Raw genomic sequence first — 20180 nt, forward strand, 5'->3', positions numbered from 1 at the left:
TGCATGGTAGTAGGATAAAAAGTGGGGAAGCTGGAGGCCTCCTTGATGTTTCCGTCTAAAGAGAATCTCATGCTTAAATCGGGGTTTTCGCCCCGCCCAAATGTAGTCTCTAATCTTTAGTTGCAGTAAGAGAAACCATGATCGAGGAACAGCAACAGGTAGAGTTTGTAGCAGGTAAAGAATTCTGGGTAAAATATTCATTTTGATTACTGCTATTCTCCCTATCCATGAAATTTTTTTCCCACCCCATTTGGAGAGATCAGATTGAAGTTTTGATAAGAGTGGGGGGAAATTCAATTGGTAAATCTGGGAAAGATCCCTATGTAGGGTTACTCCTAAATATTTTAATTGTGTAGGATGCCATGCAAAGGGCGAGATGGATTGTAGTACTTGGAGGCTGGTCTGATCTAGTGTTAAATTCAATGCTGTAGATTTAGATAAATTAATTTTAAAATTGGAGAGAGTTCCAAAACGTTTAAATTCTTTAAGAAGGTTGGGTATAGAGGTCAAAGGATTAGAAATCACTGCAAGGAGGTCATCCGCAAACAGGGCAAGCTTGTACTCCGTCTTCCCCACCTGCATCCCTGTGATGTTAACATTCTGACGAATGGCCCTCGCCAGGGTCTCCATGCAAAGCACAAAAATAAGTGGTGACAGAGGACACCCCTGACGAGTGCCATTCCGTATCTGGAACGGGTCCGACAGTTCACCATTGATACGAACACGAGCTGCGGGTCCAGAGTACAGGGCCCTAATTCTCTGGAGGCCCACTAGGCCCAAGCCCATGTGCTCCAGCACCCCCAACAGGAAATCCCAGTCCACTCTATCGAACGCTTTTTCTGCGTCTGTTGAGAGGAGAATGGAAGGGGATTTACAAGTTGATGCGTAATAAATTAAGTCCAGAACCTTCGTGGTGTTATCTCTGGCCTCACGGCCCGGAACGAAACCCACCTGGTCCGAGTGTATCAGTTTTGGAAGGAAGAGTTTTAAACGATTCGCCATTAATTTGGCGAAGAGCTTCAAGTCTACCATTTAGCAGGGAAATGGGCCTATAACTGGAACATTGGGTCGGATCCTTGCCCTCCTTATGGATCACTGTGATATGTGCGAGCATAGACTGGGGAGAGAAGGAGGACTGGTCTGAAACCTGATTAAAAGCTCTAAGCATCAGAGGCAGCAAAACATCTCCAAATGTCTTATAATAGGCTAAAGAGAAGCCGTCAGGGCCCGGACTCCTGCCATTAGGGGTGGTTTTAATAGCTTCTTCAAGCTCTGCCAGAGTGTAGGGGTCCTCAAGTTACTCGACTTCTTCAGGTGTAAGTGTGGGGAAATTAATTTCATGTAAGAACTCTGCAATAGAGGCCTTTCGGAAGAGGTCAGATTCGGCCTCCGTGGAGCCTCTTAGATTGTATAACTGGGTATAATAATGTCGGAAGGCTGCTGCTATCTGTGTCGTGGTGTGTTGTGTTGTTCCCGTATGCGATTTTACTTTAGATATAAAAGATGCCGCACGTTGAGCTTGGAGAGCCCGCGCCAGCAGCTTCCCAGGCTTATTCCCCCATAGAAAATAACGACTACGGCATTTTCTAGCCTCTAATTTCAGTCTATGGGACATAAGCGAGTCTAATTCCTTCCGAGCCATTAGTAATGATTGCAGGTTATCGTCTGACATGGTGGATTTATGGAGAAGTTCTAAGGCTTGAATTTTTTGTAACAAGGCCTCCCGTGCCGCCATATGTTGTTTTTTCCTATGGGCGCCCAGTTGAATGAGTTTTCCCCTTATTACACATTTGTGGGCCTCCCAGACTACCACTTTAGAGATCCCCTCTGTGTCGTTAACATCAATATAGTCAGCTATAGCCTCCCTGATCTGCTGCTGGCAACAGGGATCCTGGATGATCATCTCGTTTAATCTCCACGTGTAAGAATTCGGGCGAGCAGGGGACAAGCGAACCCCCAAAGAGACAGGAGCATGATCTGTCCAGGACACGTTGCCCACGGCAGAAGCCTCAGCCAGGTGCAAAAATCTATGCGGGATGAATAAGTAGTCAATCCTAGTGTAAGTGTTGTGAGGGTGTGAATAAAAGGTAAAATCCCGAGTAGAGGGGTGTTGCATCCTCCAGACATCAATGAGTTGAAAGTTATGTAGAATCCTCCGGACCCTACGGTGTAGTTTATCCGAATACCTAGGGGAGGGGTTGGAGGAGTCTAATCGGGGCTCCAAGGACCAGTTTAAATCCCCGCCAAAAAGCAAAATCCCATTAATATGTGGTTGGGCTAGGGTGAGGACTCTTTCCAAAAAGCCTGGCTGTACCTTGTTAGGGGCATAGACATTAAGGAATGTAAGAGCTCTATTGGCGATAGTGCAATTTATAAGCAGAGCCCTGCCGGGGACAAGTTGATGGCAAACAACATCAGCAAGGGCAACATGTTTGGCAAACAGAATCGCTACCCCCAAAGTCTTACCATCAACGTTATTGGAGAAATACCCTGTAGGGAAGTCCCGATTCCTGAGAGAGGGGGCCACCCCCTCTTTAAAGTGGGTTTCTTGCACAAAGGCAACGTCTGCTTTTTCGGCTTTCAACTCTCGTAAGGCCCTTGACCGTCTCTCAGGAATGTTGAGTCCCCGGGCGTTAATAGAAACCACTTTTAGTAGCGCCATTTACCCGTTCCAAAAAGAAATAGTGAATCTGGTCTTACAGAGGTCCCAGCAGCATAGAGTAGGGTTTGGGCGTTGGTGAGTCTAGGTAATTCTGGAAGGGAAGAGAGAACCTGAAAAAGAGGAGGGGAAAAAGAAGAGGACAGAGGAAGAACAACAGAACAGAAAAGCATAACAATATAGAACAATTGAACAAGTGAAGACATAACACCGCTCCCGGTGATACGAACAATGGGGACAGTGTTCCCATCGATCGTTCCGGGACCAAACATTGCGGTGCAAATGGGGTAACAAGGGGGGGACGGATCCACCCTCCAACACGAACTACGTCATTGGAACATAATTAGCGACCACAATAATATGAACATTGCATGTCACAACAATAGGAACAGTACGTTACCCGAACAATGTTAAAGCAGTAGAGACCGTGGCAGAGTTGCTTAAATCCCACTCTATTCGGGAAATTAAAATGTCTAGGTCCCTCGAGCATGATGGGACTATCAAATATAGAGACGGGGGTCCGAGAGGCATCACGCCCCTCAACTGCAAGGTGCCTCAAGGGAGGAAGTCTTCATGGAGGAGCAGTGGCCCCTCCTATAGTGTCACGACATAATGAAGCAGTCCTCTTTATGTCAATCAATCCCGCGTAGCGAGAAAAAGTTGCCATTCTAAGGGTGGGGTGATCAGGTCTTCGCAGCCGAGGAGGAAGATGAAGGGGACGGAAGGGAGCGGTTCCGTTTCTGTGCTGCTGAAGGAGATCCCACTGTTTGGAAAGGTATGTCAGCCCGGGGGGGTTGGGGGGGGCGGATCCTCGAGCATATGGATTGCCACTCAGGGACCTGCACAGGGTCAATAGATAGGGTGGAGCAGAAGAGGGCGACATCTTCGGGGGTCCGAATCGTGGCAGACCGACCGTCATTGGTTGCTGTAATGCTGAAAGGAAATCCCCATCTGTATCTGATATTGCTTTTACGGAGGGCATCGGTTAGGGGCTTTAATTGACGTCTAGACTGTAGGGTGTGACGAGAAAGATCTTGGAAGACCTGGATAGGTGAGCCATTGAAGTCTAGGTCTCCGGCGTTCCGGAGTTTCCTAATTATCTCTTCTTTTTGGCTGTAGTAGTGAAGACGGCAAATAATGTCTCTTGGTCGTTCGGACTGCAGGCCTCTGGGACGCAGTGCTCTGTGTGCCCTGTCGAATACAATGGGGTCGTTTGGGTCGGTTTCCAGGACTGCACCGAAAATCTTGTTGAGGACATCTGGGATGCTTTGCTGTGGTATGTCTTCAGGGATGCCCCTCACTCGCAGGTTGTTCCTACGTCCCCTGTTGTCTATATCATCAAGATGGTCGTGCAGGCTCTGAATCTCTTCTGCTTGAAGTCTGATAGTATCCACCAATGCGTGTTGAAAAGCGTTGGATTCATCTCCCCTGGTCTCCAATGTTTCGATACGAGAGCCCAGCTGAGTCAGTTCAGACCGAAGTGAGGACACCTCAGAGTGGACCACGTCCCGAAGTTTACTCTCCAAAGATGTGAAGTCCGCCTTAGTGGGCAAGGTCTGTAAGAGGGTGAGGACTTTCTGCATATCTTGCTGTCCAGTGGAGCTCCTATCTGGTGTAGTCACCCTGGTTTCGCCTTGCGTCTCCGACCTCTCGGATTGAGCCGGAGAGGAAGGCGTCGATGGAGTCGACATATCTGTATCTTTCCGGAGATTGAGAAACCGCCTTAGGTCTGAGCGGGGGGTGACTTCAGACTGACAAATAGAGGTTTTCACTCCCCTACGTTTCCTGCGACTCATGGGTAATAAGAAGGGGATAGGAGCGTCGAAACCTGCACGACAAGAGCTGGAGCAGGGGTATTGGGCGGCTCAGTACCACAAATCACACCTTGATCACTCCCTCGGTCCCATCTCCCAAAGCTAGGGGCTAATATTCACAGATCACTATGACGCCACCATGTAGAAGAGAGTGTCAGGTGCAGTGGTGGGTACATACGGTAGATAGCATAGTTACAGGCATGTCGGAGTGGTTGCGTTATCGTGTCGGGTCTAGTGGAAGACTGTAGAATCAGCAAAACAGATCTGTGGTCGTTTTGGTGGTAGTACGTGTCAGAAGGTGTCAGCCATCACCCCTCGAGACGGCCTTACATGACTGCCGGAGGAGGCATCTATTCCCGTTGGGGTGGGGACATGATGGTCACACGGCGGTGACTATTTGTAGGCAAGTTGGTTTGTTATAATACAGGCAAGTGTAACAGAAGGGGAGGTGAGATTCAATAGGTACCCACAAGGGGGAGCTTCAATTCCCTATGTCAGGCAAAGAGTGTGTAGTCAGGTTTAGCTCATCTCGTATAACTAGTGAGGAGGCTGGAATTCTGTGCCAACAGCCCCTGTCACCACCACCAGAGGTGTCAGCAGGGCAGTAAATCTCCACAGGACAGCGTCTCTCAGTGTGGGCACCTTTCCAGGAATAAAGATGGCGCCGCCAGGCTCCTATTTCCAAATGCCTGTATTGTCTCCCAGTGTAGGCTCCTTTCCAGGAGTAAAGATGGCGCCGCCAGGCTACTATTTCTCAATGCCTGCAATAGGCCTCATGTAGCCCCTGCCTGCGGGAGAAGCTCGGTGGTGGCAGTGGTGGGCGTCCCAGGAGCCCAGGTGGGGCCTCAGGAGACGCGCGGTGAGCGCTGGAGGCAGCGGCGGCCGCGTCTGGTCCCGGGAGCGGCACCACGTGACCGGCGCCGCGCTCCCTCGCACCACGGAGCTACCCGCCGGGCTCACGGGGAACCGCCGCACAGAGCAGATCAGCAGGGGAGAGACTCACCGAGACGAGGTGAGGAGTGCGGGGGCTCCAGGGGTGAAGGGGACAGCTCCGGCGAGGCTCTCCGCCGCAGGGCACCACACTTCCGGTCCGGGGCAGCTCCAGGCTCGAGGTCCCGGCTCCAACTGGCAGGGTAGGCCGCAACCCGCACGGGTCCAGGAGGCACCCGCCGGCTCCGCAACCACCTCGCTCAGTGCTGGGGGGGCCCGAGCAGGCAAAGGGTGGGTAATAATTCCCTAATAAAACCGACGTTTGAGCAGTTAAAACTGCTACTATGGCAGGAGCTCGAGTGCTGCACAACCTCCTGCATTCACAGCCAGGCCACGCCCCAGCTACTCATTGAATTTGATTAAATCATCTGTGCTGAGCTATGGATATACCCAAACCTGGACCGTTGGGGTGCCTTGCGAACCGCATTTAAAAACCTCTGCATTAAGCTATTGAAGCAGAGCATGAATTATCAAAACGTTTAAACACTTGTCTGGCTTTGTTGCACCAGATGCGACAGTGCCAAGCTGGGCTTTTCTTGGCATGTTGCATCTGATGCAACAGTGTCAAATGCTCACCAGCATCTGTTGGAAGCTAATCTTCCAGAAGCTGCCGGGCACAGAAAAGCATGCTGGCCTCGGCTTCTCCCCAGTTCCCTCCTCCCTCCCCCAGCCACAGTGAAACGTCATCACCCAGCTGCAGGAAGGCAATCTTCCTGCAGTCAACCTCTCAGGGCTCAGGGTAACCGCAGCTCACAGGCCGGCCACACTGGCTCACAACCTAACAGGATCGCCCACAGTCTGAGGCTGAGCTCCCTGTTGAAGCCGTAGCTCTCCCAGCATCTCCCCTCCCCTTCTCCAAGACGCTGCAGCAGTGATGTTGCTGGCTACTCTTCTTGCAATACTGTAAACATGATTAAGAATAAATGTATCTGCATATTTATTAAACAAAAATGACACTACACAGGTTTAAATAGCTAACATTTACATCATAAGCATAGTAATAATAATAATAATAATAAAAAAAAAAAAAAATAGCCATTTTATTGGTTAATATGTTGGACTACAACAAATACAAAAATCACTTAACAGCCTTTATTGGAACATAAGTTACAGGTAGTGATTTAATGAAGTTACGGCCCTCTCCACTGTACATTAATTACTCTTTGTTACTTGGAGTAACTATTATCATCATCATCTTTTTTTAATAAGGTGCTACAAGGGTACTGTAGTGCCATACAAGAGGATAAAACAATAAATGTAAGTATAAACACAGTATAGAAATTCACATACATAATTTAGGCAAGTATGTAGCATAATAATGTAGAAAAGATAAAGGGGAGAAGGCCCTGCTCAGGTAAACTTACAATATATAGGGGGGGTCTATGCACATCCAGTGCAGTTGAACTTATGTACAGTCCTTTTTCACCATAATTGGCCAACTGTTTATATGTTTATCTACCATTAGCCTGTGGCGAGGCGCCAAATACAATATGACCCACCACAATCTACAGTTACTTCTGGCAAAATAAAAATGTAAAGGCAGCCATAACATTTGAACATCACCTGAAGCTAATGGCTTGCAAGCTATTTTTACTCTAGTAGGCTTTTTCTAATAGGCAGTTATTAAGTAATTAATTTACTTTCTGGTAGTACAGAATACAATAACTCCAAAACTTCTTAATTATGATTGATAGGCATCAACTTTGGTACTCGTCATAGTGTGGTCATAGTGCACTAATAGAGTAACTACTGTTTTATGAAGAAAAATAAAATGTTACTAGAAATTCCTTCACAGCAGTTCTAGAAACACGGCTGTTTAACCTATTTAGGGAACATGTAAAATTTATTAAAGAATCTATACTAGGACAACCAAGTTCGTAAATGACAAATGTAATCTATAAGCATAAAGAGAAGACCTGCAGTTAATCATCACCCTTACTTTCACAAATGTAAAGTGCCATACGATGGAGAAATATTGCCAGTAATGGGGCAAGAACTACTATTACGGGGCCTGGAGGTTAGGGTGGGTCACTTGGTGTCACTGCACTTCTTCGTAGGAAAGCACAGTGTACAAAATGGTGATAGTGAGCATGGCGATGATGTGATCCATACATCCCTAAATCTTCCAAGTAATAACAAAAACGATTATGTGTACAAAACTCAAATAGCAATGATCATCAAGCCAGGTCGTACCTCAACATTTCAAGAGAATTTTCAATACTAATCAATAAAACATGAGGGGGTCTACACCTTTGCGTATCTCCCTCATACCTCTGTGACGCTACACATATCTAGTATAAAATGATGTACATGCAGAAGATTGAGCTTTCACTACAACTCCAGGTACACTCTCTGCACGTTTACTTTCTTGACAGCGCAATAGTATTTTTAGTAGTTCAGGGGTTAAAGAAAACAAGGAGGGAAAAAAACTCATCAAGGAATTCAGAGAAACTTAGTGACCTGTTTCAGCAGCCCTCCACAACTTAGAGTGAGTTGGTGACTGTCATATTGTTCAAAATCAGGAGAAATTAAATTTAATTTCACCTTTCCAGATCAACCTCTGACCATGCTCTGACTCCATCAGATCAAAATAGAAGCTTAATCATTTCTCTCTCTCTTTATCCCTCTTTCCCTCTCTGTGCTGACCTCAAAAGCACCAGCAGCATGCTTCAGCTAAATTGTCCACTGACAATGTGTTGTTCAGATCAATATGAAAATTCACAGCACGGTATACAGTGAGAAATGGGTCACCAGCATGACACTTGAAGCTAAAACCTATGTTATAAGCCATCAAGCTATATTAGAAGTGCAGTGACCACTTCATCTCATATGTGTAGCTGTTCCCATGACCAGATCCATCTAAAACAAATGCAGCCTCTTACAGTATGCGGCCTGCCCACTTACTACTAATCAGTAAAACTATATAATAGGTGGTAGGCTTACCTTAGCAAAGGGTGGAATATGATGGTGATGTTCCTTGCTCCTGGTTTGCAGACAAACCTTGCTCCTCCTCCGATTAAATTTTCATCATGACCACCTGTTTATTATAAAAAAAAAAAAAAGGATTTTTATAAAAAAAAGAAAAAGAAATCAGAAGAATGTGTACATACTTTCATACATGTTGTGTTTACCATACAGACAATGCATCATTAGGCATGTTTTCAGGAGATGCAGTCAGCATCCCAGCGGTGAGGATGCCGATGGTCAGGTGAACGACCCCGGAATCCCAACACTGCGCAGAATTGAGGCAATGGTGAGTATTGGGGTGAGGGTTAGGCTTAGGGCTGGTGGGTGGGGGTGTGTATGTGTTAGGGTTAGGCACCACAAGGGGTAGCAGTAGCCGACACCCCCTGTGTCCTTAACCCTAGCCGCCACCCCAGGCGGGTTACGGTAGGGGTGAATTTATTAGCCCGTCCTCTGTGTGCATTTTAAATGTCAGGATGCTGCGGTCGGTCATGTGAACGCCGGCATTTAGTATCACACCCTGGTCTGAGATGTATTTTGCCAGCTGCCTACCTAATAGTATTATATTATGTTTTACAGCAAACCACACTGGAAGGAAAAATGTCACTTATTTTTAATATTTATTCACACACTAATCTAGATAGAGTATGTCACTCTACAGTACAACATTTTAAAAATGCATAGCGGTTTAATGAATTCTGATTCTTTAAATTGTGACATCATCTGAAGCGCCGAACTATCCAGAGCGCTGAGCAGTATAGTCTAGTGAAACCAATCAGAAAGATAGAACCCAAAACCCACAAAATTTTAGGAATTCAGAATAAGGGAGACGAGCACTTAAGGAATGGTGAAGTGTCCTCCTATAGGTCATGTCTCCATGTAAAAAAAAAAAAAAAAAAAACTTTTTTAAACAAAAAACTACAATTGTAAATGCAGAATGTCTAATACAGGTTGAGTATCCCATATCCAAAATGCTTGGGACCAGAAGTATTTTGGATGTCGGGTTTTTCCGTATTTTGGAATAATTGCATACCATAATGAGATACTGTATCATGGCGATGGGCCCAAGTCTAAACACAGGATGCATTTATGTTTCATATGCACCTTATACACACAGCCTGAAGGTCATTTTAGCCAATATATTTAATTACTTTGTGCATTAAACAAAGTTTGTGTACATTCACACAATTCATTTATGTTTCATATACACCTTATACACAGCCTGAAGGTCATTTAATACAATATTTTTAATAACTGTGTATTAAAGAAAGTTTGTGTACATTGAGCCATCAGAAAACAAAGGTTTCACTATCTCAGTCTCACTCAAAAAATTCCATATTTCGGAATTTTGGATATGGGATACTCAGCCTGTATATCCATCCACATGTCAAAATATATTGTGCACCATATAACATGTATTTTATGAGCTTAATATGATTGGTTAGCAATGCAGTAACAAGTGACACTAATGGCTCAGAAATCCACTCTGCACTGTATATTAGTCATAAATTGTCAAATTCTCAAGCAGAAAACACTAATGCTGGCCATACAAATGTTTCCTCATAAACTACTGCTGCAGTCACGATACATCCCTTCTCAGGACGCCTGGTCCTGTGTGACTCAGCTTGTTCAGATAGTATTTTTTGCCTGAATGTGTGTCTTAATCTCACTGGCGTGCGCAGCACATTTTATTAGGGGGTGCACCGTCGGAGGGGTGTGTCTAGCACCGCCTTTTGATGGTCAACGCATATAAAATATCCACCCTTGTACCAATCCTAATAAAGCAGATTCATTGTCAGATGTTGTGATGTGCACCAAACAAACACCCCTGATGGCAATCGCTGCAATTACACTGCTCCTCCTCAGTCTGGTCTGGCTCCCCCTCTCTTTCCCCTGCAAGCTGCAGCAGCTTACTTACAAGTCAGTCACTCACTGACAGTTGCAGACTAGTATTGCCGCTGCTGGAAAAACGAATGACGTGTCAATGTTGCTGCCGACCGCCTGCCAGTATTGAACTTGTCTTCCTAAGAGGAACGCTGGCTGCATGTTGCTCCTCATCAGTGGCTGGCATTGGCATAGCATAGAAGGAGAGAGGTGGGCATGTGGCGGGTGTGACGGGTGGGCGTGCGAGCGGCATGACATAATCACGTCACATCACACTGTTTTTGTACATGGAGGTGGAGCCGGGAGTTTGAAAGCCGGTGGCAGTGGCACCCTTGATTGACCCAGGCGTCCGGTCAGTAATACAGTCCTGACAGGGTGCAGCGCAGAGTGGACAGTAATCTGCCTGCTCGGTGATTGCTGCATCAGGCATGTGAGATCGGGGTGCCAGACATTAGGGGGTGCCTGTGCGCACCAGGCACCCCCCTGCGCACACCTATGCTTAATCTCAATGCGACAAAACTGCTTTATGAGGCTGCACTGATTAATTTGATATGAGACACCTGTATATCTGTGTGTGACGGAGTCTGAGCCTGTATATGAAGTACTACAGATGCACTTTTTTTCATGCCAAGTACCATGGTGCTTTGTATACAGGTTCAGACCCCGTTGCACACAGTTATACAAGTGTTGCATATCAAATCAGTGCAGTCTTGTGAAGTGGTTTGTTGCATCAAATGGCGATTAAGATGCACGATTGAGCCAAAAAGACGCGGCACTGCTCGGTGCGGATCACTAGTGCCAGATCTCAGACATTTCATCAAACAAGCTGAAACCATCAGGTACAGTTTTGTGGCCATACACAGAGATATTTCACAGCATTTCACCATTATATCTGTATTCCTTTACAGGGGTGTTCAAGCCCCTTCAATCAACTATTTATCGAATCATTTGAACATGCTGGACGATTTCAGCATGTCCAACATACTAATAATTCGTGGTCAGTCACAGAAATGCACTGTACAGTTATCTGGGCAATCCGTCGATATCCAACAGATAAGTCAGGTAATTGTGTAGCGTATGTCCAGCATAAGAAGTCACTCAAGACAGACAAATATTTTAACACAATATTTTATAATGTTAGATAAGTTTATTTGTACAATAAATGGATTAAAAAAAGGCTTAAATACAAAAGGTTGTTTTTTTTTTCTTCAAGTTTCTGTGAAAAAAAAAAAAAAAACCAAAATTAATTAAGTCAGATTTTGTAAATTGAATTGCATTTGCCTAAATTTCACTTGGGTAAAAATAAAAAAACATTCTAAGCAATTCCCCCTATAAGTTGCTTCAATAAAAAAAAGATGTTTCATGGACTTCTCTTTAAAGCTTAATATTTACTAACAAAGTGAAGTGAATGTATACCATTCCTTCCAGTTACGTTGTTTCATGCATTACAATGGTTGTACTATGGCTATGCTAACTTTCCCTAAAATAAAACCCTACCAAACACATGCTTTATCTAAAGCAAGAGGAGATAAGTTATGAGGCTCAATTTACAGAACTGATTATATACGACAAACAGACAAAATGTCAACAGCCCAAATATTAGTATATTGACTGCTTGTCGGCTGGAATCCATTGCCCCTAAGTAATTATTGCTGCTGTAGCTCACACAGTTATTAGGTATCTTCAGAATTTGCGCACATTCCAAATGGATAATTTAAATGCAAATGAGGAGTGGAATGCTCAAACAAAATCTGTACTTTGCTCCCAAGGTGAAGGCAATTTTCAATTTCACTTCCTGCATCAAGGAAAATTAATATTTTGGAAAGATACATATTTGAAGTGTTGTGTAAAGTGCAGATTTAAAATAAGAACATATTTTATTGCATTGTACAGCTGCTCAATCATTTTCATGCTAAGTAGCTTTATTATTGTAAGTATTCTCTTCTGTTGATTAGTGAATAAAAAAGTTAAAAGTACAATTTTGAACTACAATAATTAACATTATTTTCCAGATTTAGGGCTAGATATAAATAATACAAAACAACCAAAAAGCAACCAAACTGTGGCATGCCCAAGGAGTCTCAATTTTATTAGAATGTTGAAAAATAAAAGGGAAAGGTGTTGCTTGATTTGATGCAAATTGGTATATATTTGACAAATAAAGATAAATGTTTCGGAATATCAAATATACACACGTTCTCCTCCACGGCACCAGAAAATGCTATTCCAAAATCTACACACTCAAAAGTGGCATATCCATTTGACGTGGGCAGCGTGTAGCCCATGAAGTGCGTCATATGTTGTGCGCTGGCTTGGTGGTTATATAAGGTGTGTGATAGGCCGTCTGCACACATATCGCTCATTGCTGTCAAGGGTAAAAGGGGCGATTCATCAGAGTTGCAAAAAGGAATGATTATTGGCTTTCAGGCCAAGGGTGGCAGTATTTCTGAAACAGTGCAGTTTGTGAACAGTTTGCATGTTGCTGTGGTGAAGGTGTATCGCGACTAGACAAATGGCACATTGCGAATAACCGGCGTAGAAACTGCGGAGCACCACATGCCATTGATGTGAGAGGTGAACGTTGGCTACAAATGTGTGTGAGGGTCGAACGACACGCTACAGTGGAGCAGATCGATGTCCGTGCTGCGCACGGTGGTTACTCTGGCTATTGGTGGTCATAATAATGCAATTCGAAAGTGTATAACATATGTATGACTCTGCTTAACTGCACTAAGTGCCAAGCAAGTGCTATGCATGTCAGTGTACCATAGATGCCTACCCTACCGGAATGTCTGGAGACTCTCAGACTATTAAACTCCTGGACTCTTGATTGGGTAGCAAAGCTCCAGGATTGTGCAACTCCCCTCCCCACAATTGCAATGATGTGATGCAACATGAGGAGTCAGTAGTGGTAACTATTACATACATCAGAGCTAATATACCTATGCACTATTTTACATATCTAAGTCCAGATCCATCCATCCATCCTGCAAGTATCTGTATATTAAAGTACAATTAAAACAGAAAGTATTTCTCCCTATGTCAAATGGATATTCTAGCATAGTTCAAGGTTGGAATATGGTTCAATTGCAATAATGCAGAATGTTGGCTATATTGTCTTCTTATGTTAACATATAACATTAAGCAGGTTTTTCCAGACAGTATTAGTTTGCAGACGGCTAACCTTTGTTATACTCTTGTAACATACAGACACTTAGGAGGCTTTCATAGGTAATAAAAAATTCTGCAGAAATCTTGTCAATGTTCTATAAAGCAGGAGAAAAATACAGAGGCATACACAAATGTTTTCATTAAATAGGTCTATGTGAAACAACGTTGATAAACTTTTGCATGCTCAACAGCTATCACAGAAGAATCATCATCACTTTACTTTGATGCTGGCACAGAACATGTAACCATCGTTGGTGTTATGACCTTCCATGAAGAAAGTCTTCATCTCTAAGCAATATAAGGCTGCTAATGGCTGAAGCTTTGATTACAGTTCAGGATGAAAGAACTGAAGCACAGCGCTCTTTAGTGTCATCGCTTCTGAGAACAACTGTGTGCTGCCCATTTTAAAACTAGTCTGTCTGCTCTCAGATGTGTGGAGGCAATAGATCAAACAATAAAAGATTGGAGAGAACAGCATTTGCTAACCTTGTTTTACCTTGTAATTCTCCAAGCATCAACTTTGTGACAATATCCACATACTGTATTATTGGGGTTTTTTGTGCAATTCTAACTAATGTGGAAGTAGAGAAAAACAGTGGAGAAATAAAATTTACATACTTTCCTCATCTGCAAAAACCAAAACTGACATATGGGATAACTTACTAAACTACATAAGCATTCTGAAGGCCATATTCATTCTGACATGGCCTAATATTACCGTTACAGTCCAACCTGATGAACAATTACTGGTACAATTGTAATTGGTGGTCACACTGCGTTTACACAGGGCCAGTGCTACCATTAGGCAAACCTTGGGAACCAATTATTAGAAAGTACCTAAAACACAGGATGCACTGGCCAGTGACATGAAAATCAGATTCTTATTCTTGAAACTGGTGGCTACTACTCTTCCACGTCAGCGTTACACATGGATCATCATACTCACAGATCGAAGCCCCAGTGCCAGCCCTGCTTGTTCTCTATATGAAATGGATCATTCACAATACATACAGTAGTCTAATTTTATATCTGCTACCTCAACAGAGATGTTCCAGTGCTACCTAAAGCTGAACACTGTTCCTCCTCACATCTCTAGTACTATCAATTACACCACAATTTTCTCCCAATTGACTTGTTATACTTGACCCCACCCTCTGCTTTGTTCATCATAACCATTCTCACTCCACTTGCCTCCACCTTAAGGGGGGTACACACGGGGAGATGTGTGCTGAGCGATCTATCACTGAGCGCTCAGCACACATCTCTCCCCCTGCTCAGCACGCAGCGCGATGACACTCACTTTGCCCAGCCGTGAAGTGAGCAATCTGACTAGATTGTGCTTGCAAGGCCAATCTAGAACCAGCAATAGCGATGCGCTATCGCTATGGGGCATACACACGGAGCAATGTGTGCTTCATTTCTAAGCAATCTAGTCAGAATGCTTAAAAATTAAGCAAAAATCGCTACACGTGTACCCCCTTTAGAATTTTTGTGAAACTATGACCTTTTACTATACTATACGCTGCCAAAACTATTATCCGGTCTCATCCCAACCTGACTACTGCAACCTCCTGCTATCTGACACTCCCTCACTAATCTATTGCTGTTTCACTCCTTAAATGCCACTGCAAACCTAATCCTCCTCTATCACCGCTCTATTGCCCTCAAGATTCCAATTTAAATTCCACTACTTTACCAGCATAGACCTTAACACAATATTTAAAAATATTCTCCCTTACACCACGTTAGATTTACCTCTCTCCTGCGCCTTCCTGGTCTCTAGTAACCACTTCTCACTAACACCTGCGGAATTCATCCCATGCAGCTAGCCACTTATGGAGTTCGCTACCACGCACAATCGGCTTCTCCCATACCCTTCAAATCTTTCAACGCTTTCTGCAAATACATCTCTTTTATGAAAGCTTACCCTACATCTATATACTGCCAACAATATTGCACAATAATAACTGTCAGAATTTGCAGAATTTTCAGCTATTTCTTCTTCCAACTAGACCAGGCCTGGCCAACTTGTGGCTCTCCAGATGTTGTGAAACTACACATCCCAGCATGCCCTGCCACGGTTTTGGCATTCCTTAATAGCAAAACTGTGGCAAAGCATGATGGGACAACAATGGGAAGACAATATAGCTAGAGATAATCTTACTGTCATATCTTGGGTGCTTCTCATATCTCATTCACAGATTTGAAATTTACTAAAATAGCACATCACATACTGGAAACCACTTAATGTGTACAACACCTACACAAAAAGGCATAACATATTTTTCTGAACTCCATAATGTGTGTAACAGGACAGGCTATTTAAATGTGCAAAATATCTCCCTCGATCTAACAGCATGACTGCAAATTGGTAATATCACAAAGGGACGGATTCAATTAATGGGCTAAGAAAAGGATGGCAGCCTCAGGCGTTAATGCCAGGGGGTATTTAATAACAGAACCTTTTCCTCACATGCATAAGTTCCCGGAGCTATGGGTTAACAGGTTTGTGGCACCAGCAATAAGGGCATTTTGACGTGGATTTCTGTTTGAGCCTCCTCAGGCTGATCGCAGGCTATAATTGAATAACCCTGGCAGATCAATTAGCCTGCAGTATTTAACCGTAGCTAAATGAATATAGCCCGTTATTTCTCAGACTGTGGCCCTCATCTATCATACCCTCTTTCTGGTAGTATTTCCTTGCCATTCATACAGATATGTCCACATATATCTAGCCTCCTGGTACGTTAAATAGCTTATCTAATCACGCCATGCAGTGTTGTGACTCTGAAGCACTTAGCATCTTTTTGTGCAACTTTTTCCATAAAATTGCATCTTTATGCAAAATTATGTCACAATCAGCAGATGCTGATTAAAATGATATTGTGGCATGCCTATAACCTGTGTGCGACCGTGGCTGCATCTGCATAAGAAATGTGACGCTATAGTGATTTGCTAGTCAACAGTTTTGTGTTTTTTTGTGCAAAAAAAGACACCCAACGCTAACAAAGTTGCAAGGGACCTGTCAGCTCACTCATGCCATATGGTATATTGAGGCAGGATGTGTGAGGACACACATGTAGTTTTTGCAGGATTCTCTGACACAGGGTCATGTAAAATAAAACACAGAACAGGTTACTTGTTACTACAAAATGGGATGAGACATGGCTCTTATCCAAATAAGTTTATTTAATCATAAAACTGGAAGCTGAAACCAGGCATTAACAGACTATCAAAGTCCGAAATCCTTAACATAAAGTAGCCACATTTGTGTATGACCTTTGTTTCTTAGTAGGTTTACCCTCCAATCCACTCCTAGTTAAACAGCAGGATGATGTAGTTCTCAATGTGATCATGACCCCAAGCATGGATGTGTGACTGCACACGACATAGATCAGCTCAGTTTTCAACTGACAATCACAAGTAGCATCATATATTTAGAATTCACATATTTCTTATGCAGGAACATAACAGTAAAGGAGGTGGGGTTGGATTATTATTTTCCCAATCTTTCACATACACAGTTCTACCACAAGTGCCATCACTCACACTCGCATCATTTTAAGTACATTCCATCAGGATTTTCCCTCCTTTCTCTCTGCGTGTTGCAACTATCGCTCACCTGGGCAACACAAACAATTTCTGGAAGATTTTTCTGCCTGGCTCCCTCACTTTCTATCCTCTGACATCACATCATCATCATGGGTGATTTCAATATTGCTATTGATAGTCCAAAATCTGCTGCTCATGCCTCCAAACTACTCTCTCTAACCTCCTCTCTCGACCTCTCCCAATGTACTGACTCCCAAACTCATCAGGAGGGCCACTGCCTTGATCTAGTATTCACCAGACTATGCTCAGTTTCTGACTTCACTAACACTCCTTTCCCTCTCTCAGATCACAACCTTATCACCGACATGCTCTCCACCATTACTTCAAACTCAGTGTCATTGAAGTCCTCTAATCCTCCTCAAAACTGCATAAATATTAACACAATTAATTTTCAAGAACTGTCCACCTCTCTGCAACAACTGCTCTCACCTATTTCTGCATTTACTTTTCCTGAGACTGCTGTATCACACCTGAACCAGACTCTAGAAAAAGCCCTTGACAAAGTGGCGCCAGCTACCCATCACACTCCAAGTAGGTCAAGATGCCAACCATGTCACTCTAAATGAACAAGACACCTACAAAAACTCTCGCGCAAAGCTGAACGTCAGTAGCGTAAATATCATATTCCTAGCGACTTTCTCACATATAAGACTGTCTACCAATCTTATCGTAATGCCCTGGACTCTGCCAAACAAACATATTTCCAAAATCTCATCACTGCTCAAGACTCAAACCCCAAATGAATTTTTAATACATTTAAATCACTTCTGAACTCTCCCTCACCCAACCCACCAGTCACAATCAAGGCGCAAGATCTTGCTTCCTACTTCAAGGACAAGATTGATGAGATCCGAGATGAAATGGTATGCTCTTCCTTAGCCAGTGATCTGCTCAATTCTCTACCTGAACCCTCTGGCACTCTCTCATTTGATCCCACAAGTGTAGATGAAGTGTCAACACTCTTCTCAGCCTGCTACATTACTACCTCTCCGCTTGAGCTTATACCCTCACAAGTAAGTAAATCTCTGTCTCCTGTGCTCATCCCAACCTTAACTAACGTCTGTAATCTGCCTCTCTCTACTGGTATCTTTCCTTCACTGTTCAAGCATGCACTGATTACTCACATTCTGAAAAAAACAAAATTCAGACCCTAAAACTCTCTCAAACTACCGTCCCATCTCTCAGCTGCCATGCCCCTCCAAGCTACTTGAGAGACTTGCCTACACTCGCCTCAAACACTTTCTTAAAACACACAATTTATTTGACCCACTTCAGTCAGGCTTTCATTCTCAGCACTCCACAGAGACAGCACTGAATAAAGTAGTGAATGATCTAGTCACTGCAGAGTACAATGGCCATTACTCACTTCTTATTCTTCTAGAGCTCTCTGCTGCTTTTGACACTGTTGACCATTTTCTTCTCATACAAACACTACAATCCCTAGGTCTTAAAGACACAGTCCTCTCTTGGTTCCTATCCTATCTATCTAATCGCTCCTTCAGTGTTCGCTTCTCTGAATTCACCTCCTCTTCGCTACCTCTTTCAGTTGGAATACCACAAGGCTCGGTCTTAGGGTCCTCTGCTGTTCTCAATCTATACCTAATCTCTTAGTAAACTAATCAGTTTTTTTGGATTTCAGTATCATCTGTACGCAGATGATACTCAAATCTAACTATCCTCAAATAGAATGTGATGGGAGGAATAGCTGCAGCTGCCCTTACTGCACAGATTTATGACTAAGTTGCACACAGATGTACAAGTACTGAATGCCCTAGTGGTCAGTGTAAGCTAGCAATGTAGTTTACAACTTTTTGCCATTTTTAACAGTGTGAATAAAATTCAAATATTGAAAAAAAGAGAGCTTGCTGTGGATGAGTGGCAAGGACCCTGGCTCGCCAAGAAGGGCCAATTGCTGCACCTGGAGCAAAGGTGTAAGAAGACTCATCTGTACAGTGCTGCATAATGTCAGATGAAATAGATTATAATTGTTTATTTCAAATGCACCATAGACATTAGCAGTAACAAACAACTTGAAAATAGTATACATAAAGCAGGGACATACATGGAATACAAAATAATTGAATAATTGCTGGCTTAACAAAACGGTTGAGAGTACACTACTACGGAGAGAGCTTACAATCTAGTGGGAAAAGGGCAGAGCGGAGACAAGAGAAGTGTGGAACAGAAGGACCGACATTAAAAGTGCGGGTGCGCCACTGTAAGTATTGAGTGAAAACAGAGAACTCTTCAGTAATACTGAGGCTGGTGAAGAATTTGAATGAGTGTGAAAGGGAATTCCTGAAGTGTGTAATGGCGCAGAAGAACTGCAGAGCAACAACATTACTGCTGCCTCAAATTCTAGTGTATATAAGCAAAATCAATTCCAATCAATATTTCATTGAGTGCGGTCTCATACAACTGCACTGTGTCCCATAGGCAAGGGCGTAGCTACCACAGGTGCAGGCAGTGCAGCTGCTATGGGGCCCAGAGCTGAAAAGGGCCCACCTGTCCTGTCAGAGCTACATGTGTTGTATACATTTTCCCCATTGTACATAAAAGCCCTTGCAAACATTTGCCTTGGGTCTACAATATATCTAGTTATACCCATGGACCTATGAATTGCAATGTGGTATAAAATGTACTGAAGGGCATTATAATGTTACATAAGAACTGGGGCACTGTAATGTGGCACAATATGAAATGGATGCACTATAGTGTGTCATAATATAAACTGGAGACACATTGGGTGGTATTCAAATGATATATCACACCCAATTTCCTTTCTTAAGTGGTCCCCATTATCGTGTATAGCATGCCCATAGAAATAAGGTTTAGCTGCGTAAAGGGCTGGGTGCCCTCGCTAACCCAGGGGTAGCAAACTGAAATGATTATACCACGACCGTCAGCAGAAACAGAACGGGTGTGGAAGGGGGTGAAAAGAATTGAATACTGCCCTGTATGTCATAATGTGAATTGGGGATACTAAATAGCATAACGTGTACTGGCAGCCCTTCAGTGTGACATAATGTGATCTAGGGCACTACTACGGCTCATTTAATAACAAGGGAACTACTATGGGGCATAAC

At 43.5% G+C, this 20180-nt stretch overlaps 1 protein-coding gene across 1 annotated transcript in view; it reads right to left on the reverse strand.

The window, feature by feature from the left end:
• EXOC4 (exocyst complex component 4) overlaps nucleotides 1-20180 on the reverse strand; it is an 868528-nt gene that overhangs the window by 537754 nt on the left and 310594 nt on the right. The window contains exon 10 of the mRNA XM_063926760.1: nucleotides 8407-8500. Within this exon, the coding sequence (XP_063782830.1) occupies nucleotides 8407-8500 (94 nt within the window). The remainder of the gene's footprint in view (nucleotides 1-8406; nucleotides 8501-20180) is intronic.

This window comes from Pseudophryne corroboree, chromosome 6, assembly GCF_028390025.1.
Source record: "Pseudophryne corroboree isolate aPseCor3 chromosome 6, aPseCor3.hap2, whole genome shotgun sequence".
NCBI lineage: Eukaryota > Metazoa > Chordata > Amphibia > Anura > Myobatrachidae > Pseudophryne > Pseudophryne corroboree.